Below are 20,615 nucleotides of genomic sequence, written 5' to 3' on the forward strand. Positions count from 1 at the left end.
GTTGCGATGCGTGGGTTCATTTATTATTTGTGTAAGACCACAGCTATCAATTATAGTCTGGAGCGCCACGCACGGAGGGTCCGATGGGGTATTCATATGGATATTAAAGTCCCCCATTATGATTATATTGTCGGCGTGCGTCACTAGATCAGCAACAAACTCTGAGAATTCACTGATGAAGTCCGAATAGGGCCCAGGGGGGGGCGGTAGATAACAGCCAGGTCGAGAGGTAGCGGTGTGACAAACCTCATAGTGAGCACCTCAAACGAGTTATATTTATTATTTAGGTTAGGTGTAAAATTATAGTTTTCATTGTATATTAGTGCGACACTCCCTCCCCTTTTAAGAGGACGGGCAACATGTGCATTCGTATAGTTAGGAGGAGATGCCTCATTTAGCGCAAAAAAATCGTCTGGTTTGAGCCAGGTCTCGGCGAGACCAACGACGTCAAGTTTGTTGTCTCTAATGACCTCATTAACTAATAACGTTTTGGAAGATAGTGATCTTATGTTTAAAAAGCCCATATTATAGGTAGTGGGCTGTTTTGAGGATTGTTTGTTGAAATTATCCGAAGTAGTAATATTAATAATGTTGCGTTTATTATGCGTAGTGCACTTTAAATAGTTTCGACCATATCTAGGAATTGATACGACGGGAATTTTCAGATTGTTTGCTTGATGCTGCGATAAACTGAACGCATCATAGTTAGCCACCTCAGTACAATGTATGTCTGCCTCTGACACGGTCACAAAAGAAAAAACATTATGTGAGTTCTGTTTTATTTTAAGAGAATTGCTATGTGTGCAGGGATTATCCAGCCTGGCGCCGGCTAGTTCTAGTTTAAATGACTCCTTACCCGGACACTCCACGCTTCTTTGGGCCTTTCCCTTTGTTGTTGGCCCCAATTCGGCATCCCCGCTTCTGCTTCCGCTCACACCGCTTACGTCTCCTCCATTGACGGTCCCCGCTAATACTTGACTCCGCTGCTACAAAGGCCGCTCGATGTAGCCCGCGAAGTATTCCCATGCTAGCGAGGAGGTCCACCGTACATGCATCTTTCAGTCTATAACGACCCGATCTAGCCACATCCAAAATTGTCTGTCGGTCGTATGTGATCACAGAGTGTTCACGCTTTGAGCCAGCCATGAAATTGACAGAAATGACGGGTGTTTTTTGCCAAATCGCTCTACACTCCCAAGAGCGTCTTCAAGCTGCTGCATTTCAATGCGCCGCCATTTTATCAAATTATGCGGGTTTTAGCAATGTTTGAGTAAACCAGATTACACAGAGCAAAACCATGCACGCCCAGGGAGAACATGCAAACTACACACAGAGATTTGAACCCTGATTTCTTGTCTGTTTGGCCCTCTGTGCAGCCAAAAAGGAAACCAGTCTAAGCAAACAAACTCAGCCAATGTGAAATAAAGTATTAACATGAGTGTAAGTAAAAGTAAGCAAAACCTGAAAATTCTACGCTGGATGCAGAGATTTTAAATTGGGCAAGCAAAAATTACGAAATAGGATAGAGGAAATCACTTAACATTTGGTGACATAGAGTAAACACCAGCTTGAAATGTATCTTCATTTATTTTTGTGTGTGATTTATGACCCATCTGTGGGTACTTGCAAGAATGACATAAGAATCGAAACTAAATCAGGCAAGGCGACTGGACTTTGGCAAAAGATATGAACTGCAACTGTAAAGAATATTCACACGACGGATGTCAACAGGACTCATTTGGGTTGCTCTGCCGATGCTGACGTTATTATCAGGGATAGGAACAATTGTTGGCCTTCTGTTCCTGGAGAAGGCAAACCTGTGTAACAGACCAAAATGCTTTAGTTTCCTGATATACATCTAATATCTGTGGAGGGACGGACGGATGGATGGATAGGAGATGTAATTGTTATTGGGAGATATGTATGACGCAAATTACCTTCCATAGTGCATGACAGAGTTGTAGTCATAGGGAGTACCAAGGTTTCTTGTATTAATCCTCCGGAAATTGCTTTCCATTCCTGCAAGAAATTATGTTGTCAAATCTTTGTTTATATTCCTAAACAATCAATGCTCTCAGCTTGGGGGAAAGAAAAGAATGAATATATTGTTGACGTTGCCCACCACTAATGACATTCTGGAGGAGTATTCGAACATGCTGGTCCCTGTCGGATCGAGTCTGTTCATGATTAAATCCCAATGCATGGAGCAGCTCGTGTTGGATGACCTGTTGGAAAACACAACCCCGGCGACTCAAAGACACCACTTGAGCGCGACCACGACGTCCAACAAACGAGAAACAACTGCAAAAGAACAAAATCATCTGGTAGTAATACATTTGTTAAGGTTTGATGCTTGGAGTAAATTGTGTTTCCGTTCTCTACAACACACTTTTTTACAAAATGTGGCATTTACTAATGCCATTTTTATTAAAACTCCCCACATTTAGTAATGACATGCTATACTAACAGTTTAGGGCTGTCTTCAAATAGCCAAAGATTCTACGATTTGATTCGATGAAGTCTGGTTCGACTATCAACCTTGCAGTGGAATCATCTGATATTAACATCCCCTGTCCCTACCATGGGGGGAGGTGAGTTAATACCTGCTGTATTATTTTATATTTTTATCCACAGCTGATGTGCTAATTTGGTTGTATGTTGCAACAAAAGTGGCAAAGATTCTAAATCTTTCTTCTGGCGAGCAATCCAAATTATTACTGCCATACAGACCTACTTTGCACTGAACAGGAAGTCTGTGTGTAACTACATAGATGTTATGTTGCTGTTGTGGTTTCACACTTGGTATCAGTATCAAGGTTGTGACAATTTTGTGATTCAACGCCTCAATTTTTTTTGTTTTAACTTACACAATCTTTTTATTTTTAGCCTTACGCTTAGACATTTAATTTTTTTCTTGACATTTTCACAACTCTCTTTATTTGACTCTTGTAATAAAATAAAATAAAAAATACAATAACAAGATTTTAATTAACCCAAACCCTAACCAATCTTGCTTGAATAGTGCTCTACATTACATAATACATTCAAAAAGTTATTGTAAGGACTGGCTTGTGCATGTATGGTGTTAACCATACCCCGAACGGGACTGGATGTCCACAAAGTCGCTCTGTCCATTCAGGGGTGTAAATCGAACACAAGTGGAAGCCGCAAATGACCGCAGACCTTGGATGATGGTCTCTCTTTCTCCAGAGGCTTGATCAAAGATAACAAAAAAAAGAATCAAAATTAAAAACCCAGAGACATTTGTGCTTAAAGTACAGTAAATAGATATTAGCAATGTGAAAGATGTGTCATGTTACATTTATGTTAAATTGTTTCGGACGGCGTGGCGAAGTTGGTAGAGTGGCCGTGTCAGCAATCGGAGTGTTGCTGGTTACTGGGGTTCAATCCCCACCTTCTACCATCCTAGTCACGTCCGTTGTGTCCTTGGGCAAGACACTTCACCCTTGCTCCTGATGGCTGCTGGTTAGCGCCTTGCATGGCAGCCCCCGCCATCAGTGTGTGAATGGGTGTGTGAATGGGTGAATGTGGAAATACTGTCAAAGCGCTTTGAGTACCTTGAAGGTAGAAAAGCGCTATACAAGTATAACCCATTTATCATTTATTAATCATTTATGATAAATGTATTCCTTATTTGACATGTTCTAGTGTGCAATACCTTTTAACTTGTGATGTTAAAATAGTTCTATTCACAAAGAACTATTTGTTCTTTGTGAATAGTTATACACTAACACTAATGTACATTGACGTGAACAAAGAACAAATATTGATGTAAAATTATTGACATGTTTGCTATTGCTTTTTACTATCAGGCTTTCTATAGCACTTTTAAGGCTAAAAGACTCAAAATATAGAGCTGTCCTATCTAGTCTTTGAGCCTTTCATACGGGTAGGCTTCATGGTTCATGCCTCAAGATAGGACAGCTATGCTCCAGCTACAGAGCCCTACAAGAGCCACAGTCCAGCTACAAAGCCCTACTAGAGCTGTCTTATCTATTCTTCAACCATCTTATCTGGGCAGCCTTCATGGTTCACAAGACAGCTCTAGTACATCGATTGTGCGATAGATTTACTATCCTGAGAATACGATAACAAGAACAAATGAGAATATTCACAGGCTTGTTGGACTTACAGTACTGGTTGGAGATGCGATACGGCACATACACGTTGCCATCAGATGATTTTGGCCAAAGGCAACCTCGTTGTGTACAAGGATCAGCATTCTCCAGACCACTTGGTATTGCTATGTCTCCAAACATAACAAGAGGTTCATCCGGGTTCTTTCCTAGGAAATGATCAACAAAGTGTAAGTCACTTCTGTTGGTCTGCAAACTGTCCCCCCTGCTACTCCGCATTAGACAAAATATTACAAGTTATACTATTGTAAAATTAATATTTTTAATTGTAAAGGATTCATACATGGAACTTGTTGTGAGAGAGCAACATACCAACATTAACGTTGGCTCTTTCCAGCAATGTGGAGACACTTAATTCCTCATCTGCAATGGTGTTGTCTGGGTGATATAGAGACATACAGTATTGTTCATCAATATTTATTGTGACAAGTAAGTGACTCATTCATTGACAGATATGTGTATGTTGCTGAAACCACTCTAACCTGAGTTCCCCTGGATCTTTTCAGAAAAACCCTGAAATAGAACACAAGGAATAGGTCAATTAAAAGGAAATACTTGCCTTTATTCGCCGTGTATTTTCAGAGTAACTTGAGTTAATCACGTGGGTGGCTGGATCGGTACAAACATTGATAGTATCTATACTCAGGTAGTATCAGTATTGGATCAACACTGGCTTGATGACATGGATATTCCTAAATTGTCTTCTGTGTGTAGGTTGCAATTTTTCACACACGCATGAACCAATCAACCATACTAGCAATACTTTTGTTTATCATTTGTTACCTTTTGTGTTTTCGTTCTGTCTCCAGATGCCAATTATTGCTAGTGCAGGGCGAAGCAACAGTGCTCACCAGCAGCCATAGCGGCTGAGGCAAGAACTGGATTGTACGTCTTGAGTCTTGACTGACACTAATGATTGTGAAAGCTGTATCTTTTTCAATTTCGCCTCCAGTATTTGCTCCCACGTTTTTTGTACTAGTTATGTTTTTTGCTGTTTGCTATTTGATTTGCTTTCATGCTACGTCACCTTTTTATTAGTTGTTTTAGAATGACTACTTTTGTGTTGTACTTTGTGCTTTTCATATTGCCGCCATTCTAGATTTAATTGGCCACACTCCACAAGCAGCTGATGAAATCCTTCAATGAGGTTTGGTCAACTGAAAAAACTTTTTAATCAGAAAGCAACAGCAGAACCAGATTCTGTATCAATATAGAATGGAATGGAATGATCTTGTACAACATTTTGTTTTCAGCACAAGCCTGTTCAAGATGAGACAAACAAACATTGCACAGAGTCAGCAAATCATCAAAGTACAGTTTATTAGAAATATCTACATGTGCAGCAGGATTCAAAACTCGTGACAAATCGAATATCGTAGTGTTTCAAAACTCTATAAAGTATGTGTGTGTGTATAATATATGCTTTTTTGATTATAAGTAGAGACAAGGGACACTGTCGAAATAAAGAATGGAAAAAAGGCATTCAATGTGTCACTTCAATTGAATAAAAATAAAAGTATATTTATATACACAAATATGTTGGTCGCTCATTTCTTACATTTATATATATATATATACCGTATTTTCCGCACCATAAGGCGCCCCGTGTTATTAGCCGCACGTTTAATGAACGGCATATTTCAAAACTTTGTTTACCTATTAGCCGCCCCGTGCTATTAGCCGCACCTACGCTACGCTAAAGGGAATGTCAACAAAACAATCAGATAGGTCAGTCAAACTTTAATAATATATTACAAACCAGCGTTCTAACAACTCTGTTCACTCCCAAAATGTAATGTGCAAATGTGCAATCACAAAAATAGTAACACTCAAAATAGTGCAGAGCAATAGCAACATCAATAACTCAACGTTGCTCATACGTTAGTGTCACACAACACACAAAATAAACATTTAAAGCTCACTTTCTGAAGTTATTACTCATCCACAAATCCCTCGAATTCTTCTTCTTCGGTGTGCTTCACTTGTTTTTTGACACCATCTGTGATGTGGACGCGCATGCAGTCGTAGATCAACAGGGACGGCGCTGCGTGAAAAAAGTCACCCGGTGTCTTCGCGTAAACGTCTATCAACCACTCGCTCATCTTTTCTTCATCCATCCACCCCTTCGAGTTAGCTTTTATGATGACGCCGGCTGGAAAGTTCTCTTTTGGCAAGGTCTTCCTTTTGAATGTCACCGTGGGCGGAAGTTTCTGGCCGTTAGCATGGCAAGCTAGAACCACAGTAGGACGACTTCTCATTCCCTGTGGTGCGAATATTCACCGTACGTGTTCCCATTGTATCCACAGTGCGATTCACATGAATATCAAAAGTCAGTGGAACCTTGTACGCGTGTCTCTTAGTAGGAGACATTTTGTTGTCTTTACAGAAAAACAAATGAAATTAAATATCCGCGAGCTTCTTCTTCTACGGGGGCGGGTGCTCACCTTGGCGGTTGCTTACAGTAGAAGAAGAAGCGCTTCCTCTTCTATGGGGGCGGTTGCTTACCGTAGAAGAAGAAGCGCTTCCTCTTTTACGGGGAAAAAAGATGGCGACTGTTTACCGTAGTTGCGAGACCTAAACCTTATGAAAATAAATATGAATATTAATCCATATATAAGGCGCACCGGGTTATTAGCCGCACTGTCTGCTTTTGACAAAAATTGTGGTTTTTAGGTGTGGCTTATGGTGCGGAAAATACGGTACACATATCCATCCATCCAAAAAAAAAATATATATATATATTTAATTTTTTTTGGGGTGGGAGGATATTTTTTTTTCACTTATAATTGTACATGTATGTTGGATTTTTTTTGTCTCTGTGTTCAGATGTGGGACAAACAGTAGAAATAGTTTAAAAAAAATAAATATTTGAACTCAATCTGGAGCAGGTTCAATCTTAGGAAGTTAGTTTGTTATATATATAAAAAATTTAAAAAAATAAAAATATTTATATATATATACATATATATACACCTTATCAAATGTTTGTTATGTAACTCACATACCCTCTTTTTTATGATTATCAACAATCAGTCAAAATGAACATGATTGTACTAAATCAGCATAAGACTATGATTTACAATTCAGTAGATCGTCTTAAATATAATCATCTTGAATGATTGGTTTATGTTCATAATCTCAAAGATTTATTGAGATTTTTTTTTTTAATATATACATAAAAGTTTCTGTGCTTACCTGTGTGGTGGAACTCTGGACAGAGCAGAGGAGGAAGCTGAGCGCTGCAGTTTGAAAGATCATGACTGGTTAAGACATGCGGCAACAAAATATCCACACAAGAAGTTCATCTTTTATATGGGAAGTCTACCTGTTGTTATCCATATACGGCATGTTACTTGCAAAAACAACAGCGGAAGAACACAAGATCCTCCTCGAATTGCACCACCATCATTTGAATAGCATCTCATTTCAAATAACTAAGATGTCTTGAAATTAGATGTTGTATTATGTAATTAAAATAAATGTAATCATCTCCAACATTTATTTTAAAAAAAGAAAAGTTTTTGTGGTTTGTAAATGGGCTTTACGTCTATAGCACAATTCTACTCAAAGTGTATAACCTCATTTATTAATTTACACATTGCTTTAATGGAAAACAATTTCAAAACGTGTGATATTATATTCTTAAGTACATTTGTTTAGTACTTAACCAAAAATAACCCATTTCAAACACATGAGCAGCTTCTGGTTTCAGCATGCGTCAAAAGTCAGCAAATACTGTTTCGTGCTTGATGTTTTAAAAAAATATATAAGCATTGTAATGTTTTTTTAAAACAACAGTTCATAAAAGTATCTGTTGATAACTTCAAATAACAAACAACTACACTTTAAAATTTAGAATAACTTACATCCATTCACATATCATTTATAATAAAATTTGAAGCTGTCCTTTTCATCTTAGCTTTTTACACTAGGTGACATATTTGTGGTTACATTGCCATAACTAAATACGCTTGCATTCCATGCTAAAAATTGACTGACCCATTTTTGGAAAACAATTTTCTCTTTCACTTTGAATGCTAAGATAATATAATAGTTAATAAGGTAATATTTTCTTACGGCTCAAAGTCATAAAATTGGAGTAGCGTTGCAGAAGTTCTGTGCATGTGATTTGCAAAACGATTGGGCAGCTTTGTAAATTGGGCAGTGACTACTTCCTTCCTGGCTAATTACCTGGTGATTGGGCTGGCTTCCATTATGTTCTGTGATCTTGCTTGTGTTTTGGGGGTTTGTGTGATTTTGGCATTTCCAGCATTTTTCTATGTGAATTTTTTAAATCCTGTGAATCAATTCCTCGAGTCATGCAAGTAATTTGATTACAAAAAATATTGTGTTATTTTCTCTCCCTCAAGAAATCTGCAAATTCTTAAAATAATAATCATGCCATCCATCCATCTATCTTCTCCTGCTTAACCCAGGTCCGGTTGCGAGGGCAGCAGCCTAAGCAGAGAAGCCCAGGCTTCCCTCTCCCTAGCCAATTTGTCCAGCTCTTCCCGGAGGAGCCCGAGGCATTCCCAGGCCAGCTGGGAGATATCGTCCCCCCAACGTGTCCGGGGTCCTCCCCATTGCCTCCTACCGGTTGGATGTTCCCATGACACCTCCCCAGGGAGGCATCTGGGGTGCTTCCTGACCCAATGCCCAAACCATCTCATCTGGCTCCTCTCGATGTGGAGCAGCAGCGGTTTTACTCTGATCTCCTCCCAAATGACCAACCTTCTCACCCTATCTCTAAGGGAGAGCCCCACCACCTGATGGAGGAAACCAATTTTCGAAGCTTGTACTCGTGATCTTGATATTTTGGTCACAACCCAAAGCTCATGACCATAGATGAGGATAGGAACATATATCGACCGGTAAATTGAGAGATTTGCCTTCCAGTTTAGCTCATTCTTCAGCACAAAAGACGTCTATAGCACAATACAGTACGATACAGTGACCACATTCTGCAGACGGCGCACCAATCCGCCTGTCGATTTCACAATCCACTCCCAACACATCAACAAGACTCTGAGGTACTTGAACTTCTCCACTTGGGGCAAAATCCCCTCCCCCATACTCTCTGAGCACATCCCCCCAGAGGGACACAGACAAATGCTTCTCCAAGTCCGCAAAGCACATGTAGACTGGTTGGGCGTTTGCCCAACCAGTGTGTGTCCCATGCACACTCAAGAACCCTGCCGAAAGTAAAGAGCTGGTTCACAGTTCCACGACCGGGACGAAAACCACACTGCTCCTCCTGAATCTGTGGTTCAACTATCCGGCATCGCCTCCTCTCTGGTACGCCTGAATAGACCTTACCAGAAAGGCTAAGGAGTGTTATCACACAATTGTTTGGAGCACACCCTTCGGTTCCCCATCTTAAAGAGAGGAACCACCACTCCGGTCTGCCAATCCAGAGGCACCGCCCCCGATATACACGCAATGCTGCAGAATCTTGTCAACAAAGACAGCCCCACGGCATCTAAAGCCTTACGGAACTCTGGGCAGATCAGCCCTTCCACCAAGGAGATTTTTAACTACCTCAGCCCCAGAAATTGGAGAGCCCACCACAGATTCCCCAGGCACTGCTTCCTTATAGGAAGACGTGTTGGCGGGATTGAGGAGGTCTTCAAAGTTTTCTCTCCACCAATTCAGAACATCTCGAGTCGAAGTCAGTAGCACACCGTCCCCACCATACACATTGTTGACAGTGCACTGCTTCTCCTTCCTTAGGCGGGGGATTGTAGACCAGAATTGCTTCCGGAAGTTGTTTTCAATGGCTTCCCCGAACTCCTCCCATGTCCAAGTGTTTGCCTTTGCGACCGCCAAAGCCACACACCGCTTGGCCTGTCTGTACCTGTCCGCTGCCTGCGGAGTCCCACGAGTCAAAAGGACATTATAGGACGCCTTCTTCATCTTGACGGCATCCCTCACCGCTTGTGTCCTCCGGTGGGTTCTGGGATTACCGCCACGACAAGTACCAACCACCTTGTGGCCACAGCTATGATCGGCTGCCTCAACAATGGAGGCACAGAACATGGTCCACTGGACTCAATGTCCTGCACCTCTCTCGTGACATGTTCAACCTTCTTCCGAAGGTGGAAATTGAAACTCTCTCTGACGGGAGACTCTGCTTGACGTTCCCAGTGTGGACCCACACAATTCGTTTGTGTCTGCCAAGTCTGACCGGCATTCTCCTCCACCATCGGAGCCAACTCTCCACCAGGTGGTGATTGGTAGAAAGCTCCGCCCCTCTCTTCACCCGAGTGTCCAAAACATAAGACCGCAAATCTGAAAACACAGTTACAAAGTAGATAATTGAACTGCGGCCTAGATTGTCCTAGTGCCAAGTGCACATATGGACATTATGTTTGAACGTTATGGATAATCTGTGACTAGCACAAAAATCCAAAAACACAAGATCAGGTTAGGTTAGGTTAAGATCTGGGCTGTCGTTTCTCCCAATCAGGCCTCTCCAGGTTTCACTGTCATTGCAAATGTGAGCCTTAAAGTCCCCCAGCAGAACAAGGGAATTACTTAGGGGAGCACGCTCCAGTACTCCCTCCAGCAAATTCAAAAGGCGGGTATTCTGAACTGCTGTTTGTTGAGTTAAGCGCAAACAACAATAAGGACCCGTCCTCTCGCCCGAAGGTGGAGGGAAACTACCCTCTCGTCTACTGGGTTGAACTCCAAAGTGCAGGCTCTGAGCCGCTGTATTGCCAACCCCGCCCGTTGCCTCTGACTGCTTGCAACGCCAGAGTGGAAGAGAGTCCAGCCCCTCTCGAGAGGACTGGTTCCAGAGCCCTTGCTGTGCGTCGAAGTGAGTCTGATTACATCCAGTCGGAACTTCTTCACCTTGCGCATCAGCTCAGGCTCCTTCCCCTCAGGCTAGGTGACGTTCCAATTCCCAAGAGCTAGCTTTTGTAGCCAAGGATCGGACCGCAAAGGGGTCTGCCTTCGGCTTCCGCCCAGTTCACATCCCGCCCGTCCTCTATGCCCCCTCCTATGACTGGTGAGCCCATTGGAGAGAAAGCCACTTTGGCTTTTCGGGCTGTGCCTGGCCGGGCCTGTGGCATGCATGCCATTGAGCTCCACCTCCAGGCCAGGCTCCAGAGGGGGTCACGGTGACCCGCATCCGGGTAAGAAAAATCTGAATCATTGTTTGTGTCTTTTCATCGAAGTTTCTGAGCTGCTCTTTGTGCGGTCCTTCACCTAGGACGTGTTTGTCTTTGGAGACCCTACCAGGGGACATAGAAGCCCCCAGACAACATAGCTCCTAGGATCATTGGGTCACTCAAACTCCTCTACCACAATAAGGTAGCAGCTCAGAGAGAAGTCATGAACACACTGTAATATGTCATTTAGTCTTAGTTATTTCAAAATTAAACCAGTTAATTGTAAAGTGAAGTGTCTTATTTTATTTTATGTATTTATAATTGGTCTTTCACCAAGCAAAAATATGTTTGATCAGATTACTGAATTGAATAAATATTCAGTTGAATGGAACATTAAGTAGAGTAAAATATTGCATAACTGCATATGTGTTTTTGAAAAAATACAATTATTTGGTGCTTACATTTTCTGGTGATCCAAACTGGATCTATACAGCACACAATTGTGAGGAAAATGCAACATTTCCACAGTTTTGACCGTTATTACTTAAAGAGAACTGGCCTTGTGAAAGATTGTTTGTCTTGGGATACAGAGGAAGTACTTACTTCTTGACTGTTGGTTGCATGCATATGTTTGAAGTGAAGTTCTCCACAGTGCAATGTAAAAACAATTAACATATTTCTGCAGCTGTTAAATCATAATATTAGAATAATTTCCCCTGGACAGTAGTCCTGTAACAAATAAACTTTATTTTAGAAGGTGTTTTATTCACCAATACTCACATTATGGTTTCTGGACGCAAACAGTTCATAGTTGGTTTTGATAACCTATTGCATTTTAACTTTAATATTATCGTTTCATGCAGCAAACATATTTTTTTGTTAAAATAATAACAAATACTCAAATACTCAAATACCTGCTTAACAACCAAAAGTATTATTTCAAAGCAAGTTATCAATTTGTGCATTAAAAAATATTATTAATCAAACGCATATGCAATTTTGCAAAATAGTCATGAGCAAGGCTGGCTTTATGTAGGAGCAAGAGGGGGCAGAGCCCCCTCAAATAAATGTATTTCCCCCTCAAATCAAAACTTTTGAATTTGGGAAAGTACATTTTAATATACTCACAAAAATAATGTATTACAAGTTTTCAAAATTATCACCAGTAGCCTAGAAATCCGCTGAAAAAGGGACACAGTACACTCGTATCATCTTCCCTCATCTCTGTCCCTTGGCTCGGCGAATCTGTGCACACATAAACAAATACATCACTCACCTCAGCCCTCAGCAAACCAGTGTCGACAAATAAAAACGAGACTAAAATGTTGACAGAAAGCAAATACAATCATATTTAATTTAATCTTATAGATGGGTGGGACAAGTTCGGAATATCACAGTTCTTTATTAGAGTCGAATATGAGAGAGGATGGAGTAAGCTATGAAGTAGAGCCAATCAGATGTGTTTCCTTGTCAGATGAGAATGTTTAATTTCTCACCGGTGGCGCCAAAACAAAAATGTGTAGATTTAACATGTTCCACATTGTTAGATGAAAGGGAAAGTGAAGCGGATACATTTTGTTTTTGACGCTGTATGATGCCATCAGCAGGTGAGTCATCATGACATCTATACAACTGTAAGTTAGCAATGTGTATTTACTGCTTCTACCACACTCATAAACAAATTATGTTGAGGTCATGCATCGCTACTCCTTTTTATAATACATACATGCCTGCTTCGCCAGAAGCGTAGCATAAAAAAACAGTTTTTGAGTTTCTCTATGTAAATAAGTGGAGAATACAGAAACTTTGCTGCATAATGCAGCTTACCTAATGAGAAACTAGTCTGAGAAGAATGTTGTGTATTATTCATAAGCAGTGTTGGGACTGTAACTCTGTTAGTTTCGGCGGTAACTAGTGATCTAACGCGTTATTTTTTATATTCAGTAACTCAGTTACCGTTACTACATGATGCGTTACTGCGTTATTTTACGTTATTTTTTATGTAGTATCGGCTAGAAACAGAAGATCTGAGTGTGTTTTATTGCTGCGCTGCAGTGACGTGCTTCTGATTCTTCTTCTGCGCTCTCTGTGTTAGTGTTATGTTCGAACGAACAAATATTTTGAGCGAACGTACTGAACCGAATCCATTCATGAACTGATTCGTTCCTTTCTCAGTTCAGTTGAGCTCCGCCGCGACCATGCCGGTATGAGTGGAACTGGCGCATCCTGTGACTCACTGAACCCTCGACGTCGGCGAACGACGCAGCCAGCTACTCATCATGGGGGCGGGGGGAGGGACTGAGCGAACGATTCGTTCACCGCGGATTAACGACATGAATCACTCAGTGAACGACAACGCTCTCACTCTCTGCTCTGCTTGCCCCAATGCGCAATACAACGTAAACCGTTGGCCAACCAAAAAGTAACCACAGAACACTATACGTGGTATAGTGTTCTGTGGTTACTTTTTGGTTGGCCAAGCGGACGTGACGACAGGCTGTCCTCACTCAGGTCCACACGGACTAGGTTTGGTCGGTATCAACACTTCAGTCATCAACAATCAGCATTAACCATTGCATCATCAGAGAAATGGATATTGAAACAGTGTAGGACTGACTTGGTAGGATATGTACAGCAAGTAGTAGACATAGAGAGAGAGATCAGAAAGTATAAGAAAAAGTGTCTACATTTGATTATTTACAATCCGAAGAGGTATTATGTGGAAGGGAGGGTGTTAGTTTAGGGTTGTAGTTGCCTGGAGGTGTTCTTTTAGTGCGGTTTTGAAGGAGGATAGAGATGCACTTTATTTTACACCTGTTGGGAGTGCATTCCATATTGATGTGGCATAGAAAGAGAATCAGTTAAGACCTTTGTTAGTTCGGAATCTGGGTTTAACGTGGTTAGTGTTAGTGTTAGTGTTATTATGCTGTTTGTTACTTATGTATGTTATGTTGCAGCTATTTAAAATAGTTTTGTCAATTTGTTCTGGCCTGAAATAAATTGGCCCTTTGAAACATAGCTTTGTCTTTGTGTGTTGTATGTAGACCACATTGCTTAGCAGAGGTCAGTGATGCAAATGCATGTCAAGTTGATCAACAGATTGTATTATTCTCCAGTGCAATAACAGTACTGAAATGAAGGCTAAAAGGGCATTGATGGGAGCTTAAAAAAAAAAAAAAGTAGAAGAAGTAACTAAATAGTTACTTTTCACAGTAACGCATTACTTTTTGGTGTAAGTAACTGAGTTAGTAACTGAGTTACTTTTGAAATAAAGTAACTAGTAACTGTAACTAGTTACTGGTTTTCAGTAACTAACCCAACACTGTTCATAAGACTACCGTACTTTTCAGTACTGTAAATGTTTTAATATTAACTATTGTGTGTACTCAAGATTAAATTCAATTTAAGAATTAGGCCATCAGTGTTGTGATGATTGATAAAATGTAGATGAAGGATACTTTATTTTATTTAACCCGGAGGGATTTCCTCCTTATTATGATCAGGGGGTTGCGTACCTCAGTGACCAGTAGAGTGGAAAAACAAGTTGCCTCTATATTGGAGTTATTATCATTTATATCTGATTTACGTATGACACCAAAAGACTTACAAAGTTTGAGAATAAATAGATATAATCAAAGCAGCATCAATCTCACACAGATTCCTGAGCCATTTTCAGAGTTAATGAGGATGCCAGTCACGTGATTCTTGACGTAGAGTCAGGAACCACAGATCCCTTCCCCATCAACAACAATGCTAATCAAGCAGACTTTGTGAGACAGAAGGATAGAAACAAAAATGATTACTTTGGGAAAAATTGTGATCCAGAACCTTACATTTTGGTGCCCGAACACAAAGAGGATGAGCAATGAATTTTAGAAGCTGAGTACTTAATGGAGGCAGCTTTATTGAAACAATATAGCATTAGCAGCATTGTTTGGCGCTGAGCATTTAAACTAACCATAATGAACCATTATAAAACAAACACTTACTGTAATATTTCCACTCTTGCTGAGATGCCGACCAATGGTATTCTCACATAATTCTGTTTGGATGAAGATTAAATTGCAATCCTTACAAAGGGTTAACAAAAAGTTGCTGCAACTAGCATGTTTTTGTATCTTTTTCGCCATCTCGGGGGATGTCAAAGTCGACCAGCCTCTCGGTCCATGGCCATATTTGTCTATTATCAGGTGAGAGATGCATGAAATATAATCTAGAATGAACTTTTAGCAAGTTTGAGACCTAGCAGGAGCAAACGCCAGCTTAGTGTGGCAACAGTAGCAGTGTAAGCTATTGTTGCCACACTGCTATCAATGCGCCACTAAAATAGACCGTCTGCGTTGGCGCTTGTAATAACAAAATCGCTCATATTTGGTTAATTTTCAGGTCAAGACATGTATATGAAGTTTTTTTTGGCGGTTTCTGGATGTTTTTAGAGAGGGTAAATAGGCGCAATAGGACCCTCAATCTGTTGACTCAATTCTTAGCTATTTATTTCGAATGCATAAAAAAAGTCAAACGTATGTGTTCTTGTCTCACGTAACGATTGGGAATGATAGACAGCGCATCTCTTTCCAATTTTTGCATATTTCTAGTATGACTGATCTGATAGTGCAGAAGCGTTACTCCAGTGACGTAGAATCTACGGAAATATTCGGAGCGCAATATTCAAAATGAATTTTGAATATATACTGAATTTGTGGCATTTTGTGATGTTTCGACTGTGTTTTCAAACACTTTGCGGAATGTAAATACAATTGCATATGGATTATTCATGGACACAATGAAACAGTGTAGTGGATTGTCCGAAGCTTAAACAGGCAACAAAAGTAGTTTAGTACAACAAATTTATTTACCCATTATCAGAAGTGCAGGTTGAATTGAGTTGGCCGTGCAGACAGACCACATGTCACTCCGGAGCAAACAAGACACACACAAGCCAAAATCACTCTCGAGTTCCGGTCTTCTGCCATTTTTTATATGTCTGTTGTGCGTCATTGTTCCTTATCGAGTGCGTCAATGTCTTGTTGTTTTTCCTATCTGTTCCATAACAACTCGAATCCTTTAGACAGTCAACACATTCTGTAGACAGGTTGGCACGACTTAATATTCACTTTTGTCCCACAACTGGTCCATTCAATGGCACAAAATACAAGAGAATTGAAAATGAGCGGACATTCTTAAAAGACACGAAATATAGGTCAAAAGGTCAGAAATTCTACGACATACCCTCCTTCCAGGGTCATAAGACCCTGGACCAAAACAATTTCTGATGTAGACCACTAGTTAAATCTCTACCACAGATAGAGGCAAAAACCTCAATGTTTTTATACGAGGCAAAAATTCCGTCTATGACCCTCCTTCAGAGCGATCGCTGTTACCAGCCTGCAGTAAAACCATCTCACAGAACACAATTAGTGGCCTACCCTTTGATTTAGTAAAGGAATAACAAATACTTTGATCATGAACATCATTGAACATAAATAGATGAATGTATATAGACTTATGACTGTAAGACATTTGCAAAAATATTTTTCCCGGCATTTGCAATGAATGTAGTTACCAATATTGTTAATTATCAATTGATTTTGAACACACAACTGAATTTCGTATGAGTCCATGTTCGATTAGAGCTCGTATAGATGGCTCGGTGGTGCCTCAGGCTGGTGGCCTGCCGACACCTCGTTGGGCTTTTGGCTGCCTTGGTGAAGAAAGAGATCCACTCAAACAGTCTGTCTCTGTCTCTTCTTGGGGTGTGGTTCAGTCCATTGGGCAGACTGTGCAATGGCATGTGCGCGCTGGCCGCTTTGGGGAAAACTCAGGTAGAGTTGGAGCTGTGGGGGCTTTGGGGAAGGCTGGGGCAGAGTATGGGGCGTGGGGCCTTGGTCCAGGCCCTCGGCTTGCTTCAGGCCTACTCGCTGCTTCGGCACTCCCGACACTTCTTTCCACAGCTGCTGGAGTCCCGGTGGACACATTGGCTGGCAACCTTAGTTGTTCTCGTCATCGCTGGCAAGGTGTTGTCTCTCCTCTCGGTTCCTTCCAGTCAGGTATCGGGTGTTGGTCCTGGATCGGCTTTGACCGTGCCCCTCTTAGCGAGTGCAAGGGAATCTGGAGTGGCTGCTTTCATCCTCAAATCTGCACAGAGGAACTGGCACACAAATTCTACATTTTGCAAACTTACCATTTTGGTCTCATGGTCTTTCCACCTTCCTAGGAAGCTGCTGGTCCTGAGAAGTGCTGATCTTGTGACTGAAGAAGATTAACCTGTTTTCTTAAATTAGGTGCCGTTGTTTGACCTAATCTTTTTGGGGAAACCATGTCGGGATATTAGATAATTCACAAAACATTTAATTACTGAATTGGCACCCTCCTTTGAGGTTGGGGTTGCTTCCGCCAACCACTGCAATTGTCAATCTTAATCATTACGTTCCTTTATCCTTGTACCGGATTGATCATATCGATTAAGTAAAACCTCAACACGCTCAAACTTGACCCAATCCAAACTCACCTCCCCCCTCTGTCCCTCTCACAGGAACAGTGTTAGTCGTAGTAATAGTAATAGTAGTAGTAGTATTAGTAGTTTCAGAAACATCCAAGAAAAAGAAAAGACAGCTGATAGTCAAGCGCAGCAAGAACAGAGGCGGAGGACAGGTCATGTTTGAGGTCACTGTTCGCTTTTGCAATAGTACTTTGATATTTTACAACACCTAGTGAATTATTGTGGCCACAATAATTCACTAAATAGTTGTATTTAATTTAGTCTATCTATGATGGGACAATGCACAGAAACATTAAGTTCAGAAACAGATATGTTCTGTACCAGATTATATCTAAATAGCTACTTTCCATCTGCAGTCCCTGGCTACCTAAATTAAAGGGATCCAAAAATCAAGCAATAAAATTATGACACTAATTAATCATAATAAATATATACATTCATAATAATCAATAATTAATCAAAAATAATCATACTGTAGCATGTAATCAATTATAAGAAAAGTCACCAAATGCCCCTTCATGGACACATACTTACCATACAATACTACCACACCTTATTTACATCATCACACAAAGACAATACATGCTCTTGTTCACATCTGTCATCATTCATAACAACAACCAAGCTTTTAACAGCCATACCTCACAATTTCCAACAAAAATGCTCTCATAGATAAATATAATACTCATTAAATTGATGTGTCAACATAATGCCCCTCTTAGTGACCGTCTGAGCAGCCTTGATTGCTCCAAAGCCACTTTTTAATTTTAAATTTTCTATTCCTTTTGTTATAACGTGGAGAAGGCTAATTGGTCTGTACATGTTCTGGTCTTCTTTATTTCCTGCTTTATGGATTTAATTATAGTAGCAGTTTCTCGACGTGGTAGGGAAAGTGTTTTCCGTTATTGATTTATTTATCAATTGTTGTTATACGAGCAATAATACAATCCTTATATGTTTTTAGGAAGATAGTGTCCAACCCATATATATATATCTCTAGATCGTGAATCTGATAATGCAGTGAAGATTTTGTTTAACTTTGTTTCATTTGTTAATTCTAAAATTAGTCCTTCCTGAATAAATGACAATTATTTGTACTGATTTTGAGGGACTCTTTATTCAGGGTTTGTACAGACTGGATGAAATGTTCATTAAAATTATTACTTATGTCCAGACTGTCTGCGATAGTAGCGCCATTGATATTTAATGTTATAGTGTTGTTTCTTGTTTGCTCTCTTTCCGTAAGTTTGTATCTGGTTTTCCATAACTCTCTATTGTTCCCTTTTGCAGCTTTGATTAATTCTAAATGAAAGTGAGCCTTAGACTTCCGCATAAACATTGTAACTTTGTTCCTCCAAACTTTTAAAATCATACGATCTGTATTTAGACCTGTTTAGTCCTCATGTCTTTATTAGAATCCAAATTGTTTTATTAATCCAATGGTATTTTTATTTTACACTCTTTTTTCTGGTTTTGTATTCGTGTATTTACAGATGTTCTCTTTGATTTTTGTCATCCAATTGTAATTCTAGTAGGGCAGCTTATAATTTGTATCATGTAGAAGCCGTTTATAATATCCTTAAGTTTCTTTCTACGCGTCTTATTTAACCAGTCCAGATTAAAGTCCCCCATGACGTTACTTCTTTCATACTATGCTGTTTGAGGATGTCTGAAAATGAATCAAGAAAAATGTCTTTGGCTGTGGTCGGTCGGTATACTACAATTACCTTGAAATACATTTCTGAGGAAAATTAAATTAAATAACATTTTAACATACTCAAATTTATCTACTTTTAATGTTTCCCTTTCATAAATCATAATTCCTCCCCCCTTTGTCACTCGATCTGTCTTTTCTGTAATCTTGTCCCCCGGGACATTAATTAGAGCGAAAGTTGTTGTGGGTTTTAACCATGTCTCTGATAGACAAGGTAATCCGGATTAGAGTCGGACAGTAACTGCTGTATTTGTTCAGTATGTTTCCTGTGGTAGAAAGTTTAATAATGCGGACACGTTTGTTACTGAATACTTTCTACAGACTTCTGTCTCTCTGCGACTTTGTGTATGTAATAAGCAACTATAAATATTTGATATGCTTAAATTTTGTTTTAGCTCAGCTGTTGTGTAGCTGCTAGCTCTTTGTAGCCTACTGCAGGAATGTCCCAATTGCAACCAATAGCTATGTTTTTAACAGACAACTGAAATAATTGAAAATGTGGTATTAGCGTATCGGTTCAATCAGCGGCAGCTACGCCCTGTTTTATCATTTGACCTACATTTTTGGTTTCGTAGGCAGGACAGAGGGAACAATGTGGGTCATTAGTTGTCCATCTTATACCATTCTAATTGTTGTAAGGATAGTTCACATGAGCGGCCATACCTTGAGTCCCACCATATATAAGAGTCAAAAGGCTCCTATTATGAGTCGTCTAATTGGTGTTCGTACACTTTGGCGGTTTGGGTGGCAGGACACACGGACGCACCTCCGTCAACCAGTGCTAGGACAGTTGGAGCAGTCCCCGTCTTCCATTCGTTCCTGGGAGGCGTCCCCAGTAGTTGTCAGCTGATGTCGTGCTGTCAGGCAACATCAGGAAGTTCCTTCTGTGCGGTATTGAATTGTCAGGGCACAGTTCGTAAGCAGGTCATTACAAGGTGTGTGCAGGTTGACCACAAAGGAATGCTTCAAAGATTGCGTTGAACATTGTCCGTTGACACTTATGTCCAGCAGGAGTCTGTTTGTATCCTGCTGTTCGTCCTGCTGTCACACCTGTATTTTTTGTGAGCATGTTCTGGCTACAACTTTGGAGCTTGTCTTGTTCAGAGAAGCTGGCAGTCCCCCGGCTGCACATC

At 40.4% G+C, this 20,615-nt stretch overlaps 1 protein-coding gene and 1 long non-coding RNA gene across 3 annotated transcripts in view; one reads left to right on the top strand and one right to left on the bottom strand.

The window, feature by feature from the left end:
* The window catches only part of LOC133640474 (uncharacterized), a 44,561-nt gene that overhangs the window by 15,407 nt on the left and 8,539 nt on the right, over window positions 1-20,615 (top strand). The window contains exon 11 of one of the 2 annotated variants that reach the window (XR_009824168.1): window positions 4,967-6,352. The exons of the other annotated variant lie outside the window; for it this stretch is intronic. This is a non-coding gene — a long non-coding RNA (uncharacterized LOC133640474). Of the gene's footprint in view, window positions 1-4,966; window positions 6,353-20,615 lie in introns of those variants that run through there. 2 annotated transcript variants of the gene reach the window in all.
* LOC133640466 (low choriolytic enzyme-like) lies at window positions 1,575-7,469 on the bottom strand. Its single transcript, XM_062033911.1, has 8 exons — window positions 7,353-7,469; window positions 4,640-4,670; window positions 4,470-4,535; window positions 4,154-4,306; window positions 3,096-3,213; window positions 2,123-2,301; window positions 1,938-2,019; window positions 1,575-1,817 (listed from the first exon to the last, which is right to left on the bottom strand). The coding sequence occupies exons 1-8, from the start codon at window positions 7,413-7,415 to the stop codon at window positions 1,655-1,657; spliced, it is 855 nt and encodes a 284-aa protein (XP_061889895.1). The 5' UTR covers window positions 7,416-7,469; the 3' UTR covers window positions 1,575-1,654.

This window comes from Entelurus aequoreus, linkage group LG02 (assembly GCF_033978785.1).
Source record: "Entelurus aequoreus isolate RoL-2023_Sb linkage group LG02, RoL_Eaeq_v1.1, whole genome shotgun sequence".
In the NCBI taxonomy this organism is placed as follows: domain Eukaryota; kingdom Metazoa; phylum Chordata; class Actinopteri; order Syngnathiformes; family Syngnathidae; genus Entelurus; species Entelurus aequoreus.